The sequence below is a fragment of the Pristiophorus japonicus genome, chromosome 4 (genome assembly GCF_044704955.1).
Source record: "Pristiophorus japonicus isolate sPriJap1 chromosome 4, sPriJap1.hap1, whole genome shotgun sequence".
Classification (NCBI taxonomy): Eukaryota; Metazoa; Chordata; class Chondrichthyes; family Pristiophoridae; genus Pristiophorus; species Pristiophorus japonicus.
The window spans coordinates 169,096,535-169,117,079 of record NC_091980.1 but is presented as its reverse complement, the minus strand read 5'-3'; the positions used below and the strand labels follow the sequence as shown (position 1 = coordinate 169,117,079).

At 48.0% G+C, this 20,545-nt stretch overlaps 1 protein-coding gene across 2 annotated transcripts in view; it reads left to right on the top strand.

The window, feature by feature from the left end:
* The first annotated feature begins 1,738 nt into the window (after window positions 1–1,738).
* Window positions 1,739–20,545, top strand: part of jmjd7 (jumonji domain containing 7) — a 47,434-nt gene continuing 28,627 nt past the window's right edge. The window contains exons 1-5 of one of the 2 annotated variants that reach the window (XM_070877403.1): window positions 1,739–1,892; window positions 9,376–9,529; window positions 11,256–11,509; window positions 13,004–13,060; window positions 16,810–16,905. In XM_070877403.1, the coding sequence (XP_070733504.1) occupies window positions 1,844–1,892; window positions 9,376–9,529; window positions 11,256–11,509; window positions 13,004–13,060; window positions 16,810–16,905 (610 nt within the window). In that variant the 5' untranslated portion in view covers window positions 1,739–1,843. The remainder of the gene's footprint in view (window positions 1,893–9,375; window positions 9,530–11,255; window positions 11,510–13,003; window positions 13,061–16,809; window positions 16,906–20,545) is intronic. The other variant, XM_070877402.1, reaches the window with a different exon arrangement.

The following is a 20,545-nucleotide window of genomic DNA, read 5'->3' as shown; positions in this document are numbered from 1 at the left end:
GGCCTCCCACATTCTACCCGACGTAAACTAGAGGTCATCCAAAACTTGGCTGCCCATGTCCTAACTCGCACCAAGTCCCGCTCACCCATCACCCCTGTGCTCACTGACCTACATTGGCTCCCGGTTAAGCAACACCTCAGTTTCAAAATTCTCATCCTTGTTTACAAATCCCTCCATGGCCTTGCCCCTCCCTATCTCTGTAATCTCCTTCAGCCCCCGCAACCCCCGCGAGATGTCTGCGCTCCTCTAATTCTGCCCTCTTGAGCATCCCTGATTATAATCGCTCAACCATTAGTGGCTGTGCCTTCAGCTGTCTAGGCCCCAAGCTCTGGAACCCCCTCCCTAAACCTCTCTACCTCTCTTCCTCTCTTTCCTCCTTCAGGACGCTCCTTAAAATCTACCACCTGCACTAATTTCTTATGTGGCTCGGTGTCAAATTTATTTTTTTTGTTTTATAACACTCTTGTGAAGCGCCTTGGGACGTTTTACTACGTTAAAATATATAAATACAAACTAGAGGGCATAATCTTAGAATAAGGGGCCGCCCATTTAAAACAGAGATGAGGAGAAATTTCTTCTCTCAGAGGGTTGTAAATCTGTGGAATTCTCTGCCCCAGAGAGCTGTGGAAGCTGGGACATTGAATATATTTAAGACAGAAATAGACAGTTTCTTAATCGATAAGGGAAAAAAGGGTTATGGGGAGCGGGCGGGGAAGTGGACCCGAGTCCATGATCAGATCAGCCACGATTGTATTAAATGGCGGAGCAGAATCGAGGGGCTGTCTGGCCTACTCCTGCTCCTATTTCTTATGTTGTTATGTTCTTATGTTGTTGAACCACAGCTGATACTGCAAGGATCATTTATGTGTAATTAGAACATAAGAACATAAGAAATAGGAGTAGGAGTAGGTCTTTTGACCCCTTGTTCCTGCTCCGCCATTTAATGAGATCATGGCTGATCTGACCCTGGCCTAAAAATATGAAACGCTTCACGAATTTGCGTGTCATCTTGCACAATTACAAAGTGTTAGAGATGGATCAAACCTAACTGGCCCTTTTAGCTCCAAAGCGCACTTCATCTTAATTTACATTCTTCTTTGTTTTGTTAAAGTTTCTAGAACCAACCTAACCCGCTCTACACAACACAAAAGCAAAGCAACCTAATCCCCTCTACTTTTGCCGACTAGCTCATCTTCCCCTCCTTCCCCTCCAATAAGTAGGTGAGCACCAAACAAGCTCCACTTCATTTGAATTTGAGTCACAGAGGTGAGAAAATCATTGGCATCATCTGCCATCCAGACTCCCGATGGCAGTCACGCGGATTTGTGGTCAACAATGTCTTACACAAGGGAAGTGAAGACTTGGCAGGTCTGGTTCAGCATCCAACCTCTTCAGTTCAAAACCAAGCTGCTGTTGTGACTGCTCTGGCCACTAGGTGGCACTGTGATCCCTCCCGGCCGCCGGGCGGCGCTGTGAGCGTTGTGTGCCCTTTCGGGCGGCTCTGTGAGCGCTGTGAGCCCTCCCGGCCGCCGAGCGGCTCTGTGAGCGCTGTGAGCCCTCCCGGCCGCCGAGCGGCTCTGTGAGCGCTGTGAGCCCTCCCGGCCGCCGAGCGGCTCTGTGAGCGCTGTGAGCCCTCCCGGCCGCCGAGCGGCTCTGTGAGCGCTGTGTGTCCCTCCCGGCCGCCGAGCGGCGCTGTGAGCCCTCCCGGGCGGCTCTGTGAGCGCTGTGAGCCCTCCCGGCCGCCGAGCGGCTCTGTGAGCGCTGTGTGTCCCTCCCGGCCGCCGAGCGGCTCTGTGAGCGCTGTGTGCCCTCCCGGGCGGCTGCTGTGGGAAGCCGGGGGGAGATGCAGTCGGTGCGTGAGAGCCTGCAGCAAGTGGCGCGGGAGGCGCGGGGTGAGTGTGTGAGAGAGCCGGGGCCGAGCTGCTGTGTTGGGTCAGTGAGCGAGAGCCGAGCCAGGCGCTCCTCGATGAGGAACTTACATTTATATAGGGCCTTTCAGAACCAGCGGACGTCTCAAAGAACTTTACAGACAATGAAGTAATTTTGGAGTGTAGTCACTGCTGTAATGTGGGAATCGCCGCAGCCAATTTGTGCACAGCAAGCTCCCACACACAGTGATGTGATATCGACCAGATAATCTGTGTTTTTGTTATGTTGATGGAGGGATAAATATTGGCCAGGACACCGAGGATAATTCCCCTGCTCTTCAAAATAGTGCCATGGGATCTTTTACATCCACCTGAGAGGGCAGACGGGGCCTCGGTTTAACGTCTCATCCAAAAGATGGCAACTCCGACAGTGCAGCACTCCCTCAGCGCTGCACTGGGAGTGTCAGCCTAGATTTATGTGCTCAAGTTCCTGGAGTGGGACCTGAACCCACAACCTTCTGAAGAGTTGAGTGTGCTACCCACTAAGTGATAAAAGCGAGGCCAGAACAGGGCTGTGAACTCTGCGTGTGTGGGTCGGCTTTGTTGCATGACATTTCAGTGTTTGCCCCTCAGCTCCTGCCATTGGTCACATTGCTCATCCATCCTTGTGACACACATCAGTCCACACCAATTGCAAAGCAGGCTCTTTGTTGCCCGATTGGAAGATACTTTCAGCCAATTTTTTTTTCCTCATCTGTAATATTTTATTCAGTGCCCCTGTGATTGTTCTCCTTGGTTGTTCAGTTTCCTGGAGTGGGACTTGAACCCATTAACTTCTGACTCCAAGGCAAGGGTGCTACCAACTGAACCACAGCCAACACTGCAATGTGAATCAGCAAGAGCCCCTTTTAGGGCACCACTAATAGAAAGGAAAATATAGTCCAATGAAACTGAAAGAAGCACAGCATCAGTTTAAAGAAAAGTCCCAACTAAAGCAGCGGGAGCTTGCCCACTGAATCATAATGACCCGTCATTTGTGGTCAGCCTCGCGATATCATTGACGAGAAGTTTTCCTTTTTCGATATTCAAGTGATTTCAGTGCTCTAATGGGAATGCCCTAGTCCGATGCTGCAGTGACTCCCAACAAGCTGGCTAAGCAGCCAATCTCATTGCAGAATTGTCACAGACAGGAAACCAGGAAATGAGAAGCTGCTTTTATCCAGACTTTAAAAAAATTGTTATAGAGAACATAAGAAATAGGAGCAGGAGTAGGCCATTTGGCCCCTCGAGCCTGCTCCGCCATTTAATAAGATCATGACTGATCTGATCATGGACTCAGCTGCACTTCCCTGTTTGCTCCCCATAACTCTTCACTTCCTTATCGCTCAAAAATCTGTCTATCTCTGCCTTAAATATGTTCAATGACCCAGCCTCCACAGCTCTCTGAGGCAGAGAATTCCACAGATTTACGACCCTCAGAGAAGAAATTCCTCTTCATCTCAGTTCTAAATGGGCAGCCCCTTATTTTGAGACTATGCCCTTTAGTTCTAGATTCCCCCGCAAGGGGAAACATCCTCTCTGCATCTACCCTGTCGAGCCCCCTCAGTATCTTATATGTTTCAATAAGATCACCTCTCATTCTTCAAACTCCAATGAGTATAGGCCCAACCTACTCAACCTTTCTTCATAAGTCAACCTCTTCATCTCAGGAATCAACCTCGTGAACCTTCTCTGAACTGCCTCCAATGCAAATATATCCCTCCTTAAATAAGGTGACCAAAACTTTACCTATAATCTAGGTGTGGCCTCACCAAATACCCTGTACAGTTGTAGCAGGACTTCCCTGCTTTTATACTCTACTCCCTTGCAATAAAGGCCAACATTCCATTTGCCTTCCTGATTACTTGCTGTACCTGCATACTATTTCATGCACAAGGACCCCCAGGTCCCTCTGTATTACAGCATTTTTTAATTTCTCTCCATTTAAATAATTAGTTTTTTTATTTTACTGCCAAAGTGGATAACCTCACACTTTCCCACATTATACTCCACCTGTCAAATATTTCCCCACTCACTTAGCCTGTCTATATCCCTTTGCAGATTTTTTGTGCCCTCCTCACAACTTGCTTACCCACCCATCTTTGTATCATCAGCAGACTTGGCTACATTACACTCGGTCCCTCCATCCAAGTCATTAATACAGATTGTAAATAGGTGGGGCCCCAGTACCGATCGCTGTAGTACCCCACTAGTTACCGTTATCCAACCGGAAAATGACTCATTTATCCCGGCTCTCTGTTTTCTGTTAGTTAGCCAATCTGCTTTCCATGCTAATATATTACCCCCAACCTCGTGAGCTTTTATCTTGTGCAGTAGCCTTTTATGTGGTACCTTATCCAATGTCTTCTGGAAATCCAAATACACCACATCCACTGGTTCTTCCTTATCCACCCTGCTTGTTACATCCTCAAAGAACTCCAGTAAATTTGTCAAACATGATTTCCCTTTCATAAAACCATGCTGATTCTGCTTGACTGTATTATGTTTTTCCAAATGTCCTGCTAGTGCTTCCTTAATAATGGACTCCAGCATTTTACCAACACCAGATGTTAGGCTAACTGGTCTATAATTTCCTGCTTTCTGTCTGCCTCCTTTTTTAAATAGGGGATTTACATTTGCGGCTTTCCAATCCGCTGGGACCTCTCCAGAATCCAGGGAATTTTGGTAGATTACAACCAATGCATCCATTATCTCTGCAACCACTTCTTTTAAGACCCTGGGATGTAAGCCATCAGGTCCAGGAGACTTGTCCACCTTTAGTCCCATTCTTTTACCGAATACTTTTTCATTAGTGATAGTGATTGTTTTAAGTTCCTCCTTCCCTATAGCCCCTTGATTATCTATTATTGAGATGTTTTTAGTGACTTCTACTGTGAAGACCGATACAAAATATTTGTTCAAAGTCTCTGCCATTTCCCTGTTCCCCATTATTAATTTCTCCAGTCTCATCATCTAAGGAACCAACATTTATTTTAGTTACTCTCTTCCTTTTTATATACCTGTAGAAGTTCTTACTATCTTTTTATATTTCTTGCTAGTTTACTCTCATAATCTATCTGAGAGTGAAAGAAAGATTGGGACACCCGCATGAAGATAAGGTAGAAGCTGAAATATGAACAAACTTTAAAAAAAAGTTTTAACATTTTTTATAAATTGTAATTTTTATCATAATGGAGAAATTTGACCACCAATTAAAAATTCATCATAGAATCATATAAATTTACAGCACGGTAGGAGGCCATTTCGGCCTATCGTGTCCATGCCGGCCGTCAAAGATCTATCCAGCCTAATCCCACTTTCCAAATCTTGGTCCGTAGCCTTGTAGGTTACGGCACTTTAAGTGCACACCCAAGTACTTTTTAAATGTGAGTGTTTCTGCCTCTACCACTCTTTCAGGCAGTGAGTTCCAGACCCCCACCAGCCTCTGGGTGAAGAAATTTCCTCTCAAATCCCCTCTAAACCTTCTAAATCTATGCCCCCTGGTTGTTGACCCCTCTGCTAAGGGAAATAGGTCCTTCCTATCCACTCTATCTAGGGTCCCCCATCATTTTATACACCTCAGTAAGGCCTCCTCTCAACCTGCTCTGTTCCAAAGAAAACAAACCCAGCCTATCCAATCTTTCCTCGTAACTAAAATTCTCCAGTCCAGGCAACATCCTGGTAAATCTCCTCTGTACCCTCGAGTGCAATCACATCTTTCCTGTAATGTGGTGAGCAGAACTGCATGCAGTACCCCAGCTGTGGTCGAACCAGTGTTTTATACAGTTCAAGCATAACCTCCCTGCTCTTGTATTCTATGCCTCGGCTAATAAAGCCAAGTATTCCAAATGCCTTCTTAACCACCTTATCTACCTGTCCTGCTATGTTCAGGGATCTGTGGAGATGCACTCCAAGGTCCCTTTGTTCCTCTACATCTCTGTGTCCTACCATTTAATGTGTATTCCCTTGCCTTGTTAGCCCTCCCCAAAAGCATTACCTCACACTTCTCCGGATTGAATTCCATTTGCTATTGTTCTGCCCACCTGATCTGTTCATTGATAACTTCCTGCAGTATACAGCTTTCTTCTTCATTATCAACCACACAGCCGATTTTTGTATCATCTGCAAACTTCTTAATCATACCCCCTATAATTCAAGTCTATATCATTGATATATACCACAAAAAGCAAGGGACCTAGTACTGAGCCCTGTGGAAACCCACTGGAAACATCCTTCCAGTCACAAAAACACCCATCAACCATTACCCTTTGCTTCCTGCCTCTGAGCCAATTTTGGATCCAACTTGCCATTTTGCCTTGGATCCCATGGGCTTTTACTTTTGGACCAGTCTGCCATGTGGGATGTTATCAAAAGCCTTGCTAAAATCCATATAGACTACAACAAACGCACTACCCTTCTTGTTACCTCCTCAAAAAATTCAACCAAGTCAGACGACCTTCCCTTAACAAATCCACGCTGGCTGTCCTTGATTAATCTGTGTCTTTCTAAATGAAGATTTATCCTGACCCTCAGAATTTCTTCCAATAATTTTCCCACCACTGAGGTTAGGCTGACTGGCCTGTAATTACTCAGTCTATCTCTTTCTCCCTTTTTAAACAAAGGTACCACATTTGCAGTCCTTTAGTCCTCTGGCACCATATCGATAGCCAGAGAGGATTGGAAAATGATGGTAACAGCCTCTGCTATTTCCTCTCTTGCTTCCCTTAACAGTCTGGGCTTGGGGATTTATCAATTTTCAAAGATGCTATCTATACCCCTTAATACTTCCTCTCTCACTATGTTTATTTTATCTAATAATTCACATCCTCCTCCCTGATTGCAACGTCTGCATTGCCCCACTCTTTTGTGAAAACAGACGCAAAGTATTCATTAAGCACTACGCACAGATTAATTTTATGGTCTCTAATAGGCCCTATTCGTTCTTTAGTTATCTTCTTGCTCTTAATGTATTTATAAAACATCTTTGAGTTTTACTTGCCAACATTTTTTCTTTGCTTCCCTAATTTCCTTTTTAATTTCACCCCTGCACTTGTATACTCCTTTAGGGTTTTTGCAGTATTTAGTCCTCAGTATCTGTCATAAGCTTCCTTTTTTTCCTTTATGCTACCCTGAATGCCCCTTGACATCCAGGAAGCTCTAGATTTATTAGTCCTACCCTTTTTCTTTAAGGGGACATACTTGCTCTGAACCCTCACAGTCTTCTCCTTGAATGCCTCCCACTGCTCGGACACTGATTTACCTTCAAGTAGCTGTTTCCAGTCCACTTTGACTAAATCACATCTCAATTTAGTAAAATTGGCTTTTCCCCAATTGAGAACATTTATTCCTGGTCTATCCTTGTCCTTTTCCATGAATTATGATCACGAGCACCAAAATGCTCTCCCACTGATACCCCTTCCACCTGCCCAGATTCATTCCTTAAAACCAAGTCCAGAACTGCCCCCTCCCTTGTTGGGCTTGCTACGTACTGGCTGAAAAAGTTCACCTGAATACATTATATAGCACCTTTCACGACCTCAGGATGTCCCAAAGTGCTTCACAGGCAATGACGTATAGTCACCGTTGTAATCGAAGGCTTTGGTGGTTAAGGATTGCAATAATTGCTGCACTTTGAGGCCACATTTACGATATGGCCTTTGAGTGAGAAGGAATGAGCTGGAGAGGAAGTATTCTTTGTATCTGTTCTTGACGTCTTGAGTTTGTGAAAGGTGCTATATAAATGTAAGTCTTAGTATACCTTAGCTGTCATGGGGAGCAGCCATTTTGAGTTTCCTTTCATATCAAGACCAGTTCAGGTGACCTGTATCTCGGGATTTGCCATCTTTTGCCTACTTCAAAACCAGATAGGGTGCTCATGTGAAAAATCGCTGTGTGTATCCATGAGCGGGTGCGCTCGTGTGTGAGAGCACAGCTTTTAATGCAGTAACCAAAATCCACACTTTTGCTGGAAGGTTTTCCATTATGGAGAATTAATGAGCCTCCAACCCTGGAATCAGATTGTCCGTTTCAAAGCCGGGTGGGTGGTTATCCGAGACTGATCTAGAATTCCGTCTGGAAACGTCAGCTGACATTCCTGATCCTTGCTCCTAGAGGGTACCTGGTTCATCAGGGGCCTTTACCGTCAGGTCCCCGGCACAGCAGAATGGAAGATATGACACCGGATCTTGACCTGGTTATAACTTTGAGCAGAGCTTTTCAAACAGGGTCTTGGCTCTTAGAAGGGAGATCCCGGGGCTCTGTAGAGCAAATGGATTTCTCAATTTTTATTTTGTATTAACTATGTTGTTTCTGTAACCATCGGAGCAGGCCGGGGAGCGGAAGGAGCAGCATGGCGGCCTGGCCCAGCAGGCTGAGCGGCCCCCGGCCTGCGAGCACCATCGGAGCAGGCCGGGGAGCGGAAGGAGCAGCATGGCGGCCTGGCCCAGCAGGCTGAGCGGCCCCCGGCCTGCGAGCACCATCGGAGCAGGCCGGGGAGCGGAAGGAGCAGCGTGGCGGCCTGGCCCAGCAGGCTGAGCGGCCCCCGGCCTGCGAGCACCATCGGAGCAGACCGGAGAGCAGAAGGAGCAGCGTGGCGGCCTGGCCCAGCAGGCTGAGCGGCCCCCGGCCTGCGAGCACCATCGGAGCAGGCCGGGGAGCGGAAGGAGTAGCGTGGCGGCGTACCTCTCCAGGTAGCAGCATATGTTGGAGCAGGAGAGCAACGTCAATGAAAAGGGACGTCACCAAGGTCCAGGTCGGTGATTGGAGCGTGGGCAGGTACAGCAGGAGCGGCGAGATTAGGACGAAGGAGCAGCGCGAGACTGTAGAGGGACGTGATCGGGGCTCAGGAGAGGCGCGAGTTCGGGGCCAGGAAAGGCGAGGGCCCAGGGCAGCGCGGGCCAGCCCACACTGCGATATGTGTGCACACTAGGTCGTCTTGGTTAATCCTTGCCATTGGACCAAGACCTAGCTCTGTCAAGCCCGTGTGGTGGCTGGTGTGCAACGGTCACCACACGTTAAAAAAATCCACGCACAGGCATCTTCCACCCTTCAAGATTTAGTTCGGGATCCGGAATATTAGGTCCTTCATTGAAACACCTGAACTTCTTGACGTGGAAGCAAGTCATCCTCGACTCGAGGGACTGCCTATGATGATGATATAGTAATATAGAAACATTTTTATCCAGAGGGTGGTTAGAATGTGGAACTTGCTACCATATGGGGGTAGCTGAGGCGAGTAGCATCGATTTAAGGGGAAGCTTAATAAAAACAGGAGGGGGGAAGGAATAGAAGGGGGCAGCAGACTCACCTACTTTTGAGTCTGACTGCACTGTAATGTTGTTCCCCAAAACAGGCTCCAGTGATATATCTTCCCTTGTCGGTTCCTATGAGCTTTGCTCGTCATTATGGCGAAGCTCTCAACTCTTGACGTGCTCCCTCACTGAATGCAACGTCTCTACCTTGTTTGCAGAGCTGTACTTGAACGACTCGGTACCCTACTTAGACCAGCCCCCCACACCACTGCAATTCCAGCGCAGCTGGCTGTGTCCCAACAAGCCCTTCATAGTGCGAAACGGCATCAGCCACTGGCCAGCAGTCTCCAAATGGACGGCCTCATACCTCAGGTATGGTGTTACTTATTATTCTTTCGTTTTACTTCAATTCTTTCTAACTGTAATGTATTTGCTTCATGGGTTCTTTACTTAGGAATTCATAGCAACACATTGCTTTTAAGAACTAGTTGGTTTATTAGCAAAAGGTTTAACAATCACACTATACATTACCAGTTCATCCACCAGGCTCACAATTGCATACATCATCATGGATCCCCCGAACCCAACTGGCTGGGGTTTTATTGAGTCTGGTGAACATCATGTGACTGGCTAAGCCGCTCCCAACTCAACAGCCCTACAAACCTGTGAGCATACTCACACGGTGCATACATTACACCATCCAGTAATTCATTTCCGGGCCTCTTTTATTCATTCAACATCACCAATATTTCATGATAACAGTTGTGCACATGGGGCAGGCAGCATGGATGGTGCAGAGGAATCTCCGTCTGCAGTCTTGCTCTCCAACTTGACAAGGGGGAAGAGAGCTCATTTTTTTTCTTCCTCCTTATCCATCAATTTTCTCTCTCCCCTCCCCAGTTCAAAGGATACAACGCCTGAATTTTAAAAATTCTCATCCTTGTTTTTAAATCCCTCCACGGCCTTGTCCCTCCATATCCCTGTAACCTCCTCCAGCCCAAAACCCGGCAAGATCACTGCGCTGCTCCAATTGTGGCCTCTTGTGAATTGCCGATTTTAATCGCGCCACCATTGTCGGCCGTGCCTTCAGCTACCTCGGCCCTAAACTCTGGAATTCTCTCCCTAACCGTCTCTACCTCGCTCTCCACCTTCGTGACGCTCCTGAAAACGTATTGCTTTGACTTAAATATTGGGAAGACCAAAGCCATTATCTTTGGTCCCCGCCACAAACTGCGTTCCCTAGCCACTGACTCCATCTCTCTCCCGAGCATCTGTCTGAGGCTGAACCAGTCTGTTCACAACCTAGGTGTCATATTTGACCCTGAAATGAGCTTCCGGCCACATATGCACAGCATAACTAAAACCACCTATTTCCACCTCCATACCATCGTCCATCTCCGCCACTGCCTCAGCTCCGCTGCTGCTGAAACTCTCATCTTTTTTTACCTCTAGACTTGACTACTCCCAACGCACTCCTGGCTGGCCTCCCACAATCTACCCTATGTAAACTTGAGGCCATCCAAAACTCGACAGCCTGTGTCCTAACTCGCACCAAATCCCGCTTACCCATCACCCCTTGTGCTCGCTGACCTACATTGGCTCCTGGTTAAGCAACGCGTCGATTTCAAAATTCTCATCCATGATTTCAAATCCCTCCATGGCCTCACTCCTCCCTATCTCTGTAATGTCTTTCAGCCTCACAACTCCTTCCCCCCCCCCCCGCCCCCTCCCACAGATGTCTGCGCTCCTCAAATTCTGCCCTCTTGAGCCCTTTCCTCCTTTAAGAAACTCCTTAAAACCTACCTCTTTGTCGAAGGTTTTGGTCATCTGCTGTAATTTCTCCTTTTGTGGCTCGGTGCAAAATGTATTTTTGTTTTGTCTTATAATACTCCTGTGAAGCGCCTTGGGATGTTTTGCTACGTGAAATGCGCTATATAAATACAAGTTGTTGTTGTTGTACAAACATCTCCTTATGTGGCTCTCTGTCAGAATCTGTCCGATAATGCTCCCGTGAAGCGCCTCGGGCTGCTTTACTGCATTGAAGGCACTATATCAATGCGAGTTGTTGTGACGTTAACATTGATCGGTGTAACTGCAGAGAGACGGTGGGAAAGCAGACGGTGAGCGTGGCGGTGACCCCCAATGGTTACGCCGATGCCGTGCACCGGGGCCGCTTCGTGATGCCCGAGGAGCGGCGGATGCCATTCGGCGACTTTCTGGACATCGTGGCGAGGAAGCGCGCTGTGAGCGGAGTGTTCTACGTGCAGAAGCAGTGCTCGAACCTGACGGAGGAGTTCCCTCAGCTCCTGCAGGATGTAGACTCCCACATCCCGTGGGCGAGTGAGGCACTAGGTATGGCCAGGGCTGAGCGAGAGGTGGTGATCACAGCTTAGCTTACTTTGCATCTAATGTTTATCAGGGACTGTTCAGTTGCTTTCTCCTCTCCCTACAATCCTCTCCACCAGCCACCCACCTCCCCGCACCCATACCACTACATCCCATTCCAGTTACCTTTTCCTGTCACAAAGTTGCAGGGGTGTTGTTTTTCTGGGTATTGGGTACTGTTTTTATGGGTGTTGGGTGCTGTTTCTATGAATACTGGGTGCTGTTTCTATGGGAATTGGGTGCTGTCTAACAAACTGATGGTGAGACTCTCTAACACACTGATGGTGAGACTCTCTAACACACTGATGGTGAGACTCTCTAACACACTGATGGTGAGACTCTCTAACACACTGATGGTGAGACTCTCTAACACACTGATGGCGAGACTCTCTAACACACTGATGGCGAGACTCTCTAACACACTGATGGCGAGACTCTCTAACACACTGATGGCGAGACTCTCTAACACACTGATGGCGAGACTCTCTAACACACTGATGGCGAGACTCTCAAACACTGATGGTGAGACTCTAACACACTGATGGCGAGACTCTCTAACACACTGATGGCGAGACTCTCTAACACACTGATGGCGAGACTCTCTAACACACTGATGGTGAGACTCTCTAACACACTGATGGCGAGACTCTCTAACACACTGATGGCGAGACTCTCTAACACACTGATGGCGAGACTCTCACACACTGATGGTGAGACTCTAACACACTGATGGTGAGACTCTCTAACACACTGATGGTGAGACTCTCTAACACACTGATGGTGAGACTCTCTAACACACTGATGGTGAGACTCTCTAACACTGATGGTGAGACTCTAACACACTGATGGTGAGACTCTAACACACTGATGGTGAGACTCTCTAACACACTGATGGTGAGACTCTCTAACACACTGATGGTGAGACTCTCTAACACACTGATGGCGAGACTCTCTAACACACTGATGGCGAGACTCTCTAACACACTGATGGTGAGACTCTCTAACACACTGATGGTGAGACTCTCTAACACACTGATGGTGAGACTCTCTAACACACTGATGGTGAGACTCTCTAACACACTGATGGCGTGTTCTACCTGTTCTGCCATTCAGTGGGGTCATGACTGATCTGTGACCTAACTCCATATACCCGCCTTTCCCTCATCTCCCTTAGTACCTTTGGTTATCTGAAATCAATCAAGCTCAGATTTATAATAGGATGTAGTAGTTGTGTACTGTCTTCAGGCAGTTGCCGAGATTTTCCATTCAGAGGGACCCCAGCAACTTGGAGGTACCTGCGGCGACCTGATGGTGGTTGGGGTTGGTGTGAAACAGACGCGGCTGGAGGCCTTAAAATTAAGCCCGCGCTCTGTTAACCGGCCGATGGGGAGTCGCTCGGTAACAGGCTGTGGTTTACTACTTACTGCATGATTCATGACTTTTTCTTCCCGCTTGTTTTAGGGAAGGCTCCCGATGCAGTAAATTTCTGGCTGGGCGAGTCCGCTGCCGTAACCTCCTGTAAGTAACCAGAGCCTGCTACTGGTGTAGAAATCAGGTGGCCGAGGAGGGAAGAGAGGCGCCGTGAACACGTGGCCTGTGGAAGGGAGCTAGCATTTGGTCGTTAGGTTGGGTTTGGGCTTTGGGAGGTATTGTGGGTGGAACTGCTGCGAGGAGCCCAGAGATAAAATTAATCTGGACTTGGAAAGCAGAATTCAGTTGAATCTAAAAGTACCAGTGTCAAAGATCAACATTTTCAGAGGCATTTCCCCAGATTTCCCCTTCCCTAGAAAATAAAGCAGATCTCTTCATCATTGTCAAGCTCATTCATAGTTGTCCTGCAATACAAGTGCAGGAATCTTAGATTTATCCGCAACAAGAATCCCACTAATCTCGCTGTATTGTGCAACAAATGTATTTGTTTTCCATGACACTTTAAATGTAAATTGAAAGCTGCTTAGTTGTCAACTTGTTCGAGGGCTATGTCAACATTTTTGTTTGCATCAACTTTTACTCGTTTTCTAGATTGTCACATATCACATCAGTACGGCAACACCAACTGTACAGTAATAAGGTCCATGAGCACTTTTACAGTGAGCGAGTATCGTTGATGATAAACCTTTCTCCTATTATCGATGGCTCGCTCAAATATAAACCTCCAGAGACTGAATTCCACCGTAGACCCAGAGTTTGGTGGGTCTTGATTTGCCAGCGAAATCCACCACTGTGCCTGCACACTTGTATCGCCATGCTGTTTGGCGCAACACACAATGAGCTCTGCCTTGGTCTCCTGACTCGTCCTGGTGCCTCCTGAGATGCAGTCGCACTCCCAAACCTGTGATCTGCAGTAACCCGGCACCGTCTTGGCATATCCTGAGGTCAGTGTGCTCAGCTTTATGAATTGTGCCCCTACGAGTCTACAGACAGACTGGAAATAGATTTCAATATAAATCACCAGAGTTGGTGCACAGACCGTGGGTCCTGTCTGAGTGCTGGTTTCTCAGGGCCTGATCGCAGAACACCTGTGGATTGGTTTAACCTGAGTGGAGATACAAGGGGTCATTTTCCAGGCATGTTAGTGGCAAGGCGACTCACCCGCCAGCGGTGCAAATTGGATTCACAAGGATGCGCTGCCCCATGATTCTCCGTACATTTTAACCAGTGGACGGAAAATCGTAGTCAGTGAGCTCACAATCTCCTGATAGGTGGGGCTGGTGGGCTCGCGTCCCAATCACCAACATCTACTTGAAAGATCAGGGGGGAGAAATTTGCATTGTTTGCGGCTCTCGTTCAGGCGCAAACGATTTCTCACCCGGGTGGTGGAGGGCGCGCGGGAGTTAGCGGAGGCACAAAACCGGTAGCGTCCCGGGCCGCTGTGCCGGTGATGATGACGACATCGTCCCGCCCCGCCCCGCAGCGGAGATTGGGCAGCGCCCCATGAGGCTGCCGCTGGTGATGTTGCGAACCGGGTGACACTCCATGGTGTAGTGGAGGCCCCTCGCCCCAGTGCAGACCTCACAGCGTTCCCTCCCCTTTAACAGAAGGGGAGGGCCCTGTGCTCGTGGAGGGGCCGCGTTGCTTGAAAAATCTGCGCGCTTACCGTCCTGGTCCTGCCCCCGAGAGGAAGTGGAACGATTGACATTTCGCACCAGTTCCTCTCGGGGATAGTAAACCCAATTTTGTAGCTGGGGCGGGACTTCCGCAGCGGGCACAGGAAGTATCGCCTCACCTCGGTTACCGCTAGGTCTCTTAATCATTGTCATGTGGTACTGGCTGGGAGGGGTTACTGAGTGACAGTGTGAGGGAGCTGGATTAACATCAGTAGAGATACAGTCAGTAATACAGGATGCTGGGGGTGTGGGGGGGTTTACTGAGTGACTTTGTGAGGGAGCTGGATAACATCAGTAGAGATACAGTCAGTAATACAGGATGCTGGGGGTGTGGGGGGGTTTACTGAGTGACTTTGTGAGGGAGCTGGATAACATCAGTAGAGATATATTCAGTAATACAGGGTGCTGGAGGAGGGGTTACTGAGTGACTTTGTGAGGGAGCTGGATAACATCAGTAGAGATACAGTCAGTAATACAGGATGCTGGGAGGGTGGGGGGGTTTACTGAGTGACTTTGTGAGGGAGCTGGATAACATCAGTAGAGATATATTCAGTAACACAGGGTGCTGGAGGAGGGGTTACTGAGTGACAGTGTGAGGGAGCTGGATTAACATCAGTACAGATACAGTCAGTAACACAGTGCTGGAGGAGGGGTTACTGAGTGACAATGTGAGGGAGCTGGATTAACATCAGTAGAGATACAGATAAAATGTTTACATACCGTTTTCCAATTATAAAATATTTACATATGATTTTCCCATTATAAAATGTTTATATACGGTTTTCCCATTATAAAATGCTTACATACGGTTTTCCAATTTAATATGTTTACATATGGTTTGTCCATTATAAAACGTTTTCATACGATTTTCCCATTATAAAATCTTTACATATCGTTTTCTAATTATAAAATGTTTACATGAGGTTTTCTCATTATAAATATTTACATGAACTGTGTTACAAGACGTTAATGTCAGGTTCCACATGTAAGCTGACGACACCCTGCTCTACCTCACCGCCACCTCTATCAACCCCTCCACTGTCTCTAAATTGTCAGCCCGCTTGTCCGACATCCAGTATTGGATGAGCAGAAGTTTCCTGCAACTAAATATTAGGAAGACCGAAGCCATTGTCTTCGGTCCCTGCCACAAACTCCGTTCCCTAGCCACTGACTCTATCCCTGTCCCTGGCAACTGTCTGAGCCTGAACCAGACTGTTCACTAACCTTGGTGTCATATTTGACCCCGAGATGAGTTTCCAACCATTTATCCACTCCTTCACCGTGGCCACCTACTTCCACTTCTGTAACATTGCCCGTCTCCGCCCCTGCCTCAACTCATCTGCTGCAGAAACCCTCATCCATGCCATTGTTACCTCGATTATAATGCCCTCCTGGCCGGTCTCCCATCTTTCAACCTACATAAACTTAAGCTCATCCAAAACTCTGCAGCCCATATCCTAACCCGCAAAAAGTTCCGTTCACCCATCACTTCTGTGCTGGCTGACCTACATTGGCTCCTAGACCAAATTTAAAATTCTCATCCTTGTTTTCAAATTCTTCCTTGGCCTCACCCCTCCCTATCTCTGTAACTCCCTCCAGCCCTACAACCCTCCGAGATCTCTGCGCTCCTCCAATTCTGGTCTCTTGAGCATCTCTGATTATAATCGCTCCACAATTGGAGGTCATGCATTCATCTGCCTAGACCTGAAGCTCTGGAATTGCATCCTTGAACCTCGCTACCTCTCTCTCATTGCTTTAAGCTGAGCAGAGCCCTACCTCTTTGTGCAAGTTTTTGGCCAGCTGTCCGAATATCTCCTTATGTGGCTCAGTCTCAAATTTGGTTTGATAACGCTCCTGTGAAGCAGCTTGGGATGTTTCACTAGGTTAAAGGCACTATATAAATGCAAGTTGTTGTTTGTGTACGGGAAGTGCATGACATGTGCAAGATTTTCAATGTTAGAGAGACACATATATAAATATTGGGTATTAGAAAGCCAGCAACCCTGGATAACTGTGTGTGTGTGTGTGTGTGTGTGTGTTCTCCGAGGTGGGAGATTCAGTACTATTCTTTGTTGTAAATTCATTACTTGATTTGTCTGCACTGGATTTCCTGCACCTTTGCGCTATTTTATTGACTGTTATTTCTAAATTTTATTTCAGTGCATAAAGATCATTATGAGAACCTGTACTGCGTGGTTTCTGGAGAGAAGCACTTTATCCTCCACCCTCCCACTGACAGACCCTTTATCCCATATGGTAGGTTGGGCCTTCCCAGCATTGTCCCTTACCTCTGAGCTTCTGGCTGTAAAGGCACATTTGTTTGGTTAATCTTAGCCCAGTTACTTGGGGACCACTGTACAGAACAGGTTGTTTATTCCATGTGGATCACAGTGTCCAGAGGCCATGGTAATGGCTAGTAAGGGAAATGGAAATAGATATGGAATGAACTGAGTCTGCATTGTTCCATCAAGCTCTCCCTGGTAAAGATGTAGCATCGGTTAGAAGTATATTCCTACTAAACCGCTGACTACCCAACTTTCCTTCCTGGCTCCCATGTTAGCTAACATTGCAAATGGTTCCCTCTCCTCAGGTACTGTTCCCTTCCTTTCAACCCCACTGTGATCACCCCCCTCCTCAAAAAACCCACCCTCTTGCAAACTACCAACCCCATCTCCAACTTCCGTTTCCACTCCAAAGTCCTAGAACGGCTTATTGCTTCCCAAATCCGTGCCCATCTTTCCTACGACTACACAGTTGAATGTATCTATCAGGTTTCCGTGACTGCCACAACACTGAAACGGCCCTAATCTAAGTCACAAATGACATCTTTCTCGACCTCTCTGCAGCCTTTAACGGAGTCAACCACACTGTCCTTCTCTAATGTCTCTCCTTCCGTTGTCCAGATCAGTGGGACTTCCATCGCTTGCTTTCACACTTACCTATCCAATCATACATCTCCTGCAATGGCTTCTCTTCCTGCCTTCGCACCTTTGCCTCCGGAATATGCCAAGGATTTACCATTGGCCCTCTCTTCCTCATCTAAATGCTGCACAATGCCAACCGCATCCAAAGATGTGGAGTCAAGTTCCCTATTGTAGCGTATTTGCTTCATGGGTTCTTTGCTTAAGAATTCATTAGCAACACATTGCTATTAATAACTAGTTGGTTTATTAGCAAAGGTTTAACAATCACACTGCACATTACCAGTTTATCCACCAGGCTCATCGTGGATCCCCCGAACCCAACTGGCTGGGATTTTATTGAGTCTTGTGAACATCACATGATTGGCTAAACCACTCCCAACTCAACAGCTTTGCAACTATTTTAGTTGCACCTGTAATTCAAATGCCCCCTTATTAAAGGGGCATTAAAACCGACAATTTAAACAAATTAAACTTTAAAAGGTCAAATTGAAATTTGAATGCCGGGGGTGATGATGCACTCCAGTCCCTCTGGCACCCACCTCTCGCAGAAGGCCACAAGCATACCGGTGGACACTGCGTGCTCCATCTCCAGGGAACTCTGGCTCGAATGTATCCGCGCAAGAGAGGCAGGCAATTGGGCTGAACGACCCCCTCAACTGCCCACTGCCTGGACTGGTTGATGGCCATCTTGGCCATGCCCAGGAGCAGTCCTACGAGGAGGCCTTCCGACCTGCCCGCTCCCCTCCGCATAGGGTGCCCAAAGATCAGGACCAGAATTTGAGGAACAGCCCCTTCAAATATTAGAATAGGGGCTGCAACCTCACACATTGCACATACACATGGAACACCGATTCCTCTAGACCGCAGAAATTGCAGGCGGCCTGGGAGTCCGTGAACCGATTTAAAAACCGATTGCACGGGACCGCTCCGTGCAGCACCCTCCAGGCCAAGTCGCCAATAAATAAAGGGAGGACTCCATTGGGGACCCCCGCCTCCTCCGGACGGCAAGGTGGTGCGCCATGGTGTGTCCGGACAGCAGACGAGGATGGCAAAGTGGAGAGTGTGCAAGAGCAGCCCGAACATGCAGAACTGAACGATGCCGGCTCCCGAGGGAGGTTTCGGGGCTTGGCGCCGATGAGGAAATCCGTCCGGACGCGGGTCAGTTCGGATGGGATCGCCCACGTGCTTGAGCATCCTCGATGCACCTAACAGAGTCAGGGCCCAGTGCTGTTTTTAGCGACTTGATGGCATTGGCCGCGCGCCGGATGTCGTCCCAAGATAGGCGCCATCCAGCTTGCTCCTCCGCCATCGAGCGGGTCCCTGACCCTGGTCACCTTGCCAAATACAGCCCTCTCATCCGCCTGACACCTAAAACCATGCTCATGGAGGTACAGATTCCTGAGCAGCGGCTCCCAAAGGACAGCCGTCACTCCAGACGGGGGAGAACTGCGCTTAGTGGCGACTCTGTTCCAGACCCTGATGAGTTCCTGGTAAAAGACAGACAGCCCCTGCATGGTGATCCGGACACAACAGTTCTACAACTCTTTTTGTTGTAAACAAAATTTAACAGTTAAATCAAGTGCCCCCTAATCTGGGGGACACTCCAAACACTTTAAATGCCCTTTTTTTTTTTGTGGGATTTTTTTGGTGATTTTCTTTGGTTTTTTTGGCAATAAAACACACAAATTTTACAAGTGCCCCCTGGCTAAAAGGTGGGGAACACTAAAACCCGGCAGTAAAACAAATTAAACTTCAAAACATATAAAATAAAATTAAAATTTGGCTGCCAGGGGTGGTGATGCGCTCCAGTCTCTCCGGCGCCCACCTCTCGCGGAAGGCCGCGAGCGTACCAGTGGACACCGCGTGCTCCATCTCCAAGCACACCCTGGCTCGGATGTAAGAGCGGAAGAGAGGCAGGCAGTCGGGCTGAATGACCCCCTCGACCGCCCGCTGCCTGGACCGGCTGATGGCACCCTTGGCCGTGCCCAGGAGCAGACCTACGAGGAGGTCCTCGGACCTAACCGCTCTTCTCCGCACAGGGTGCCCAAAGATCAGGAGTGTGGGACTGAAGTGCAACCAGAATTTGAGGAGCAGCCCCTTTAAATAATGGAACAGGGGCTGCAACCTTGCACATTCTATAAAAACATGGAACACGGACTCTTCCATACCGCAGAAATTGCAGGCGGCCTGGGAGCCCGTGAACCGACTTAAAAATTTGTTGCACGGGACTGCTCCATGCACCACCCTCCAGGCCAAGTCCCCAATAAATAGTGGGAGGACTCCCGTGTAGAGTGTACTCCATTGGGGACCCCCACCTCCTCCAGACAGCAAGATGGTGCGTGTCCGGACGGCAGACGAGGATGGCAAGGTGGAGAGTGTGCAGGAGCAGCCCGTACATGAAACCCCTCCGTGCAGAACTGAAAGGCACGGAGGGGATTTCCCCGAGGCGGCTCAAGTTGTGAGGCGCCGGCTCCCGAGGGAGGTTTCGGGGCTTGGCGCCAATAAGGAATTCCTTGGGGAAGAGTGACCATAATATGGTAGAATTCTTTATTAAGATGGAGAGTGACACAGTTAATTCGGAAACTAGGATCCTGAACTTAAGGAAAGGTAACTTCGACGGTATGAGGTGTGAATTGGCTACAATAGACTGGCAAAGGATACTGAAAGGGTTGATGGTGGATAAGCAATGGCAAACATTTAAAGATCACATGGATGAACTTCAGCAATTGTACATCCCTGTCTGGAGTAAAAATAAAATGGGGAAGGTGGCTCAACCGTGGCTAACAAGGGAAATTAAGGATAGTGTTAAATCCAAGGAAGAGGCATATAATTTGGCTAGAAAAAGCAACAAACCTGAGGACTGGGAGAAATTTAGAATTCAACAGAGGAAGACTAAGGGTTTAATTAAGAGGGGGAAAATAGAGTCTGAGAGAAAGCTTGCAGGGAACATAAAAACTGACTGCAAAAGCTTC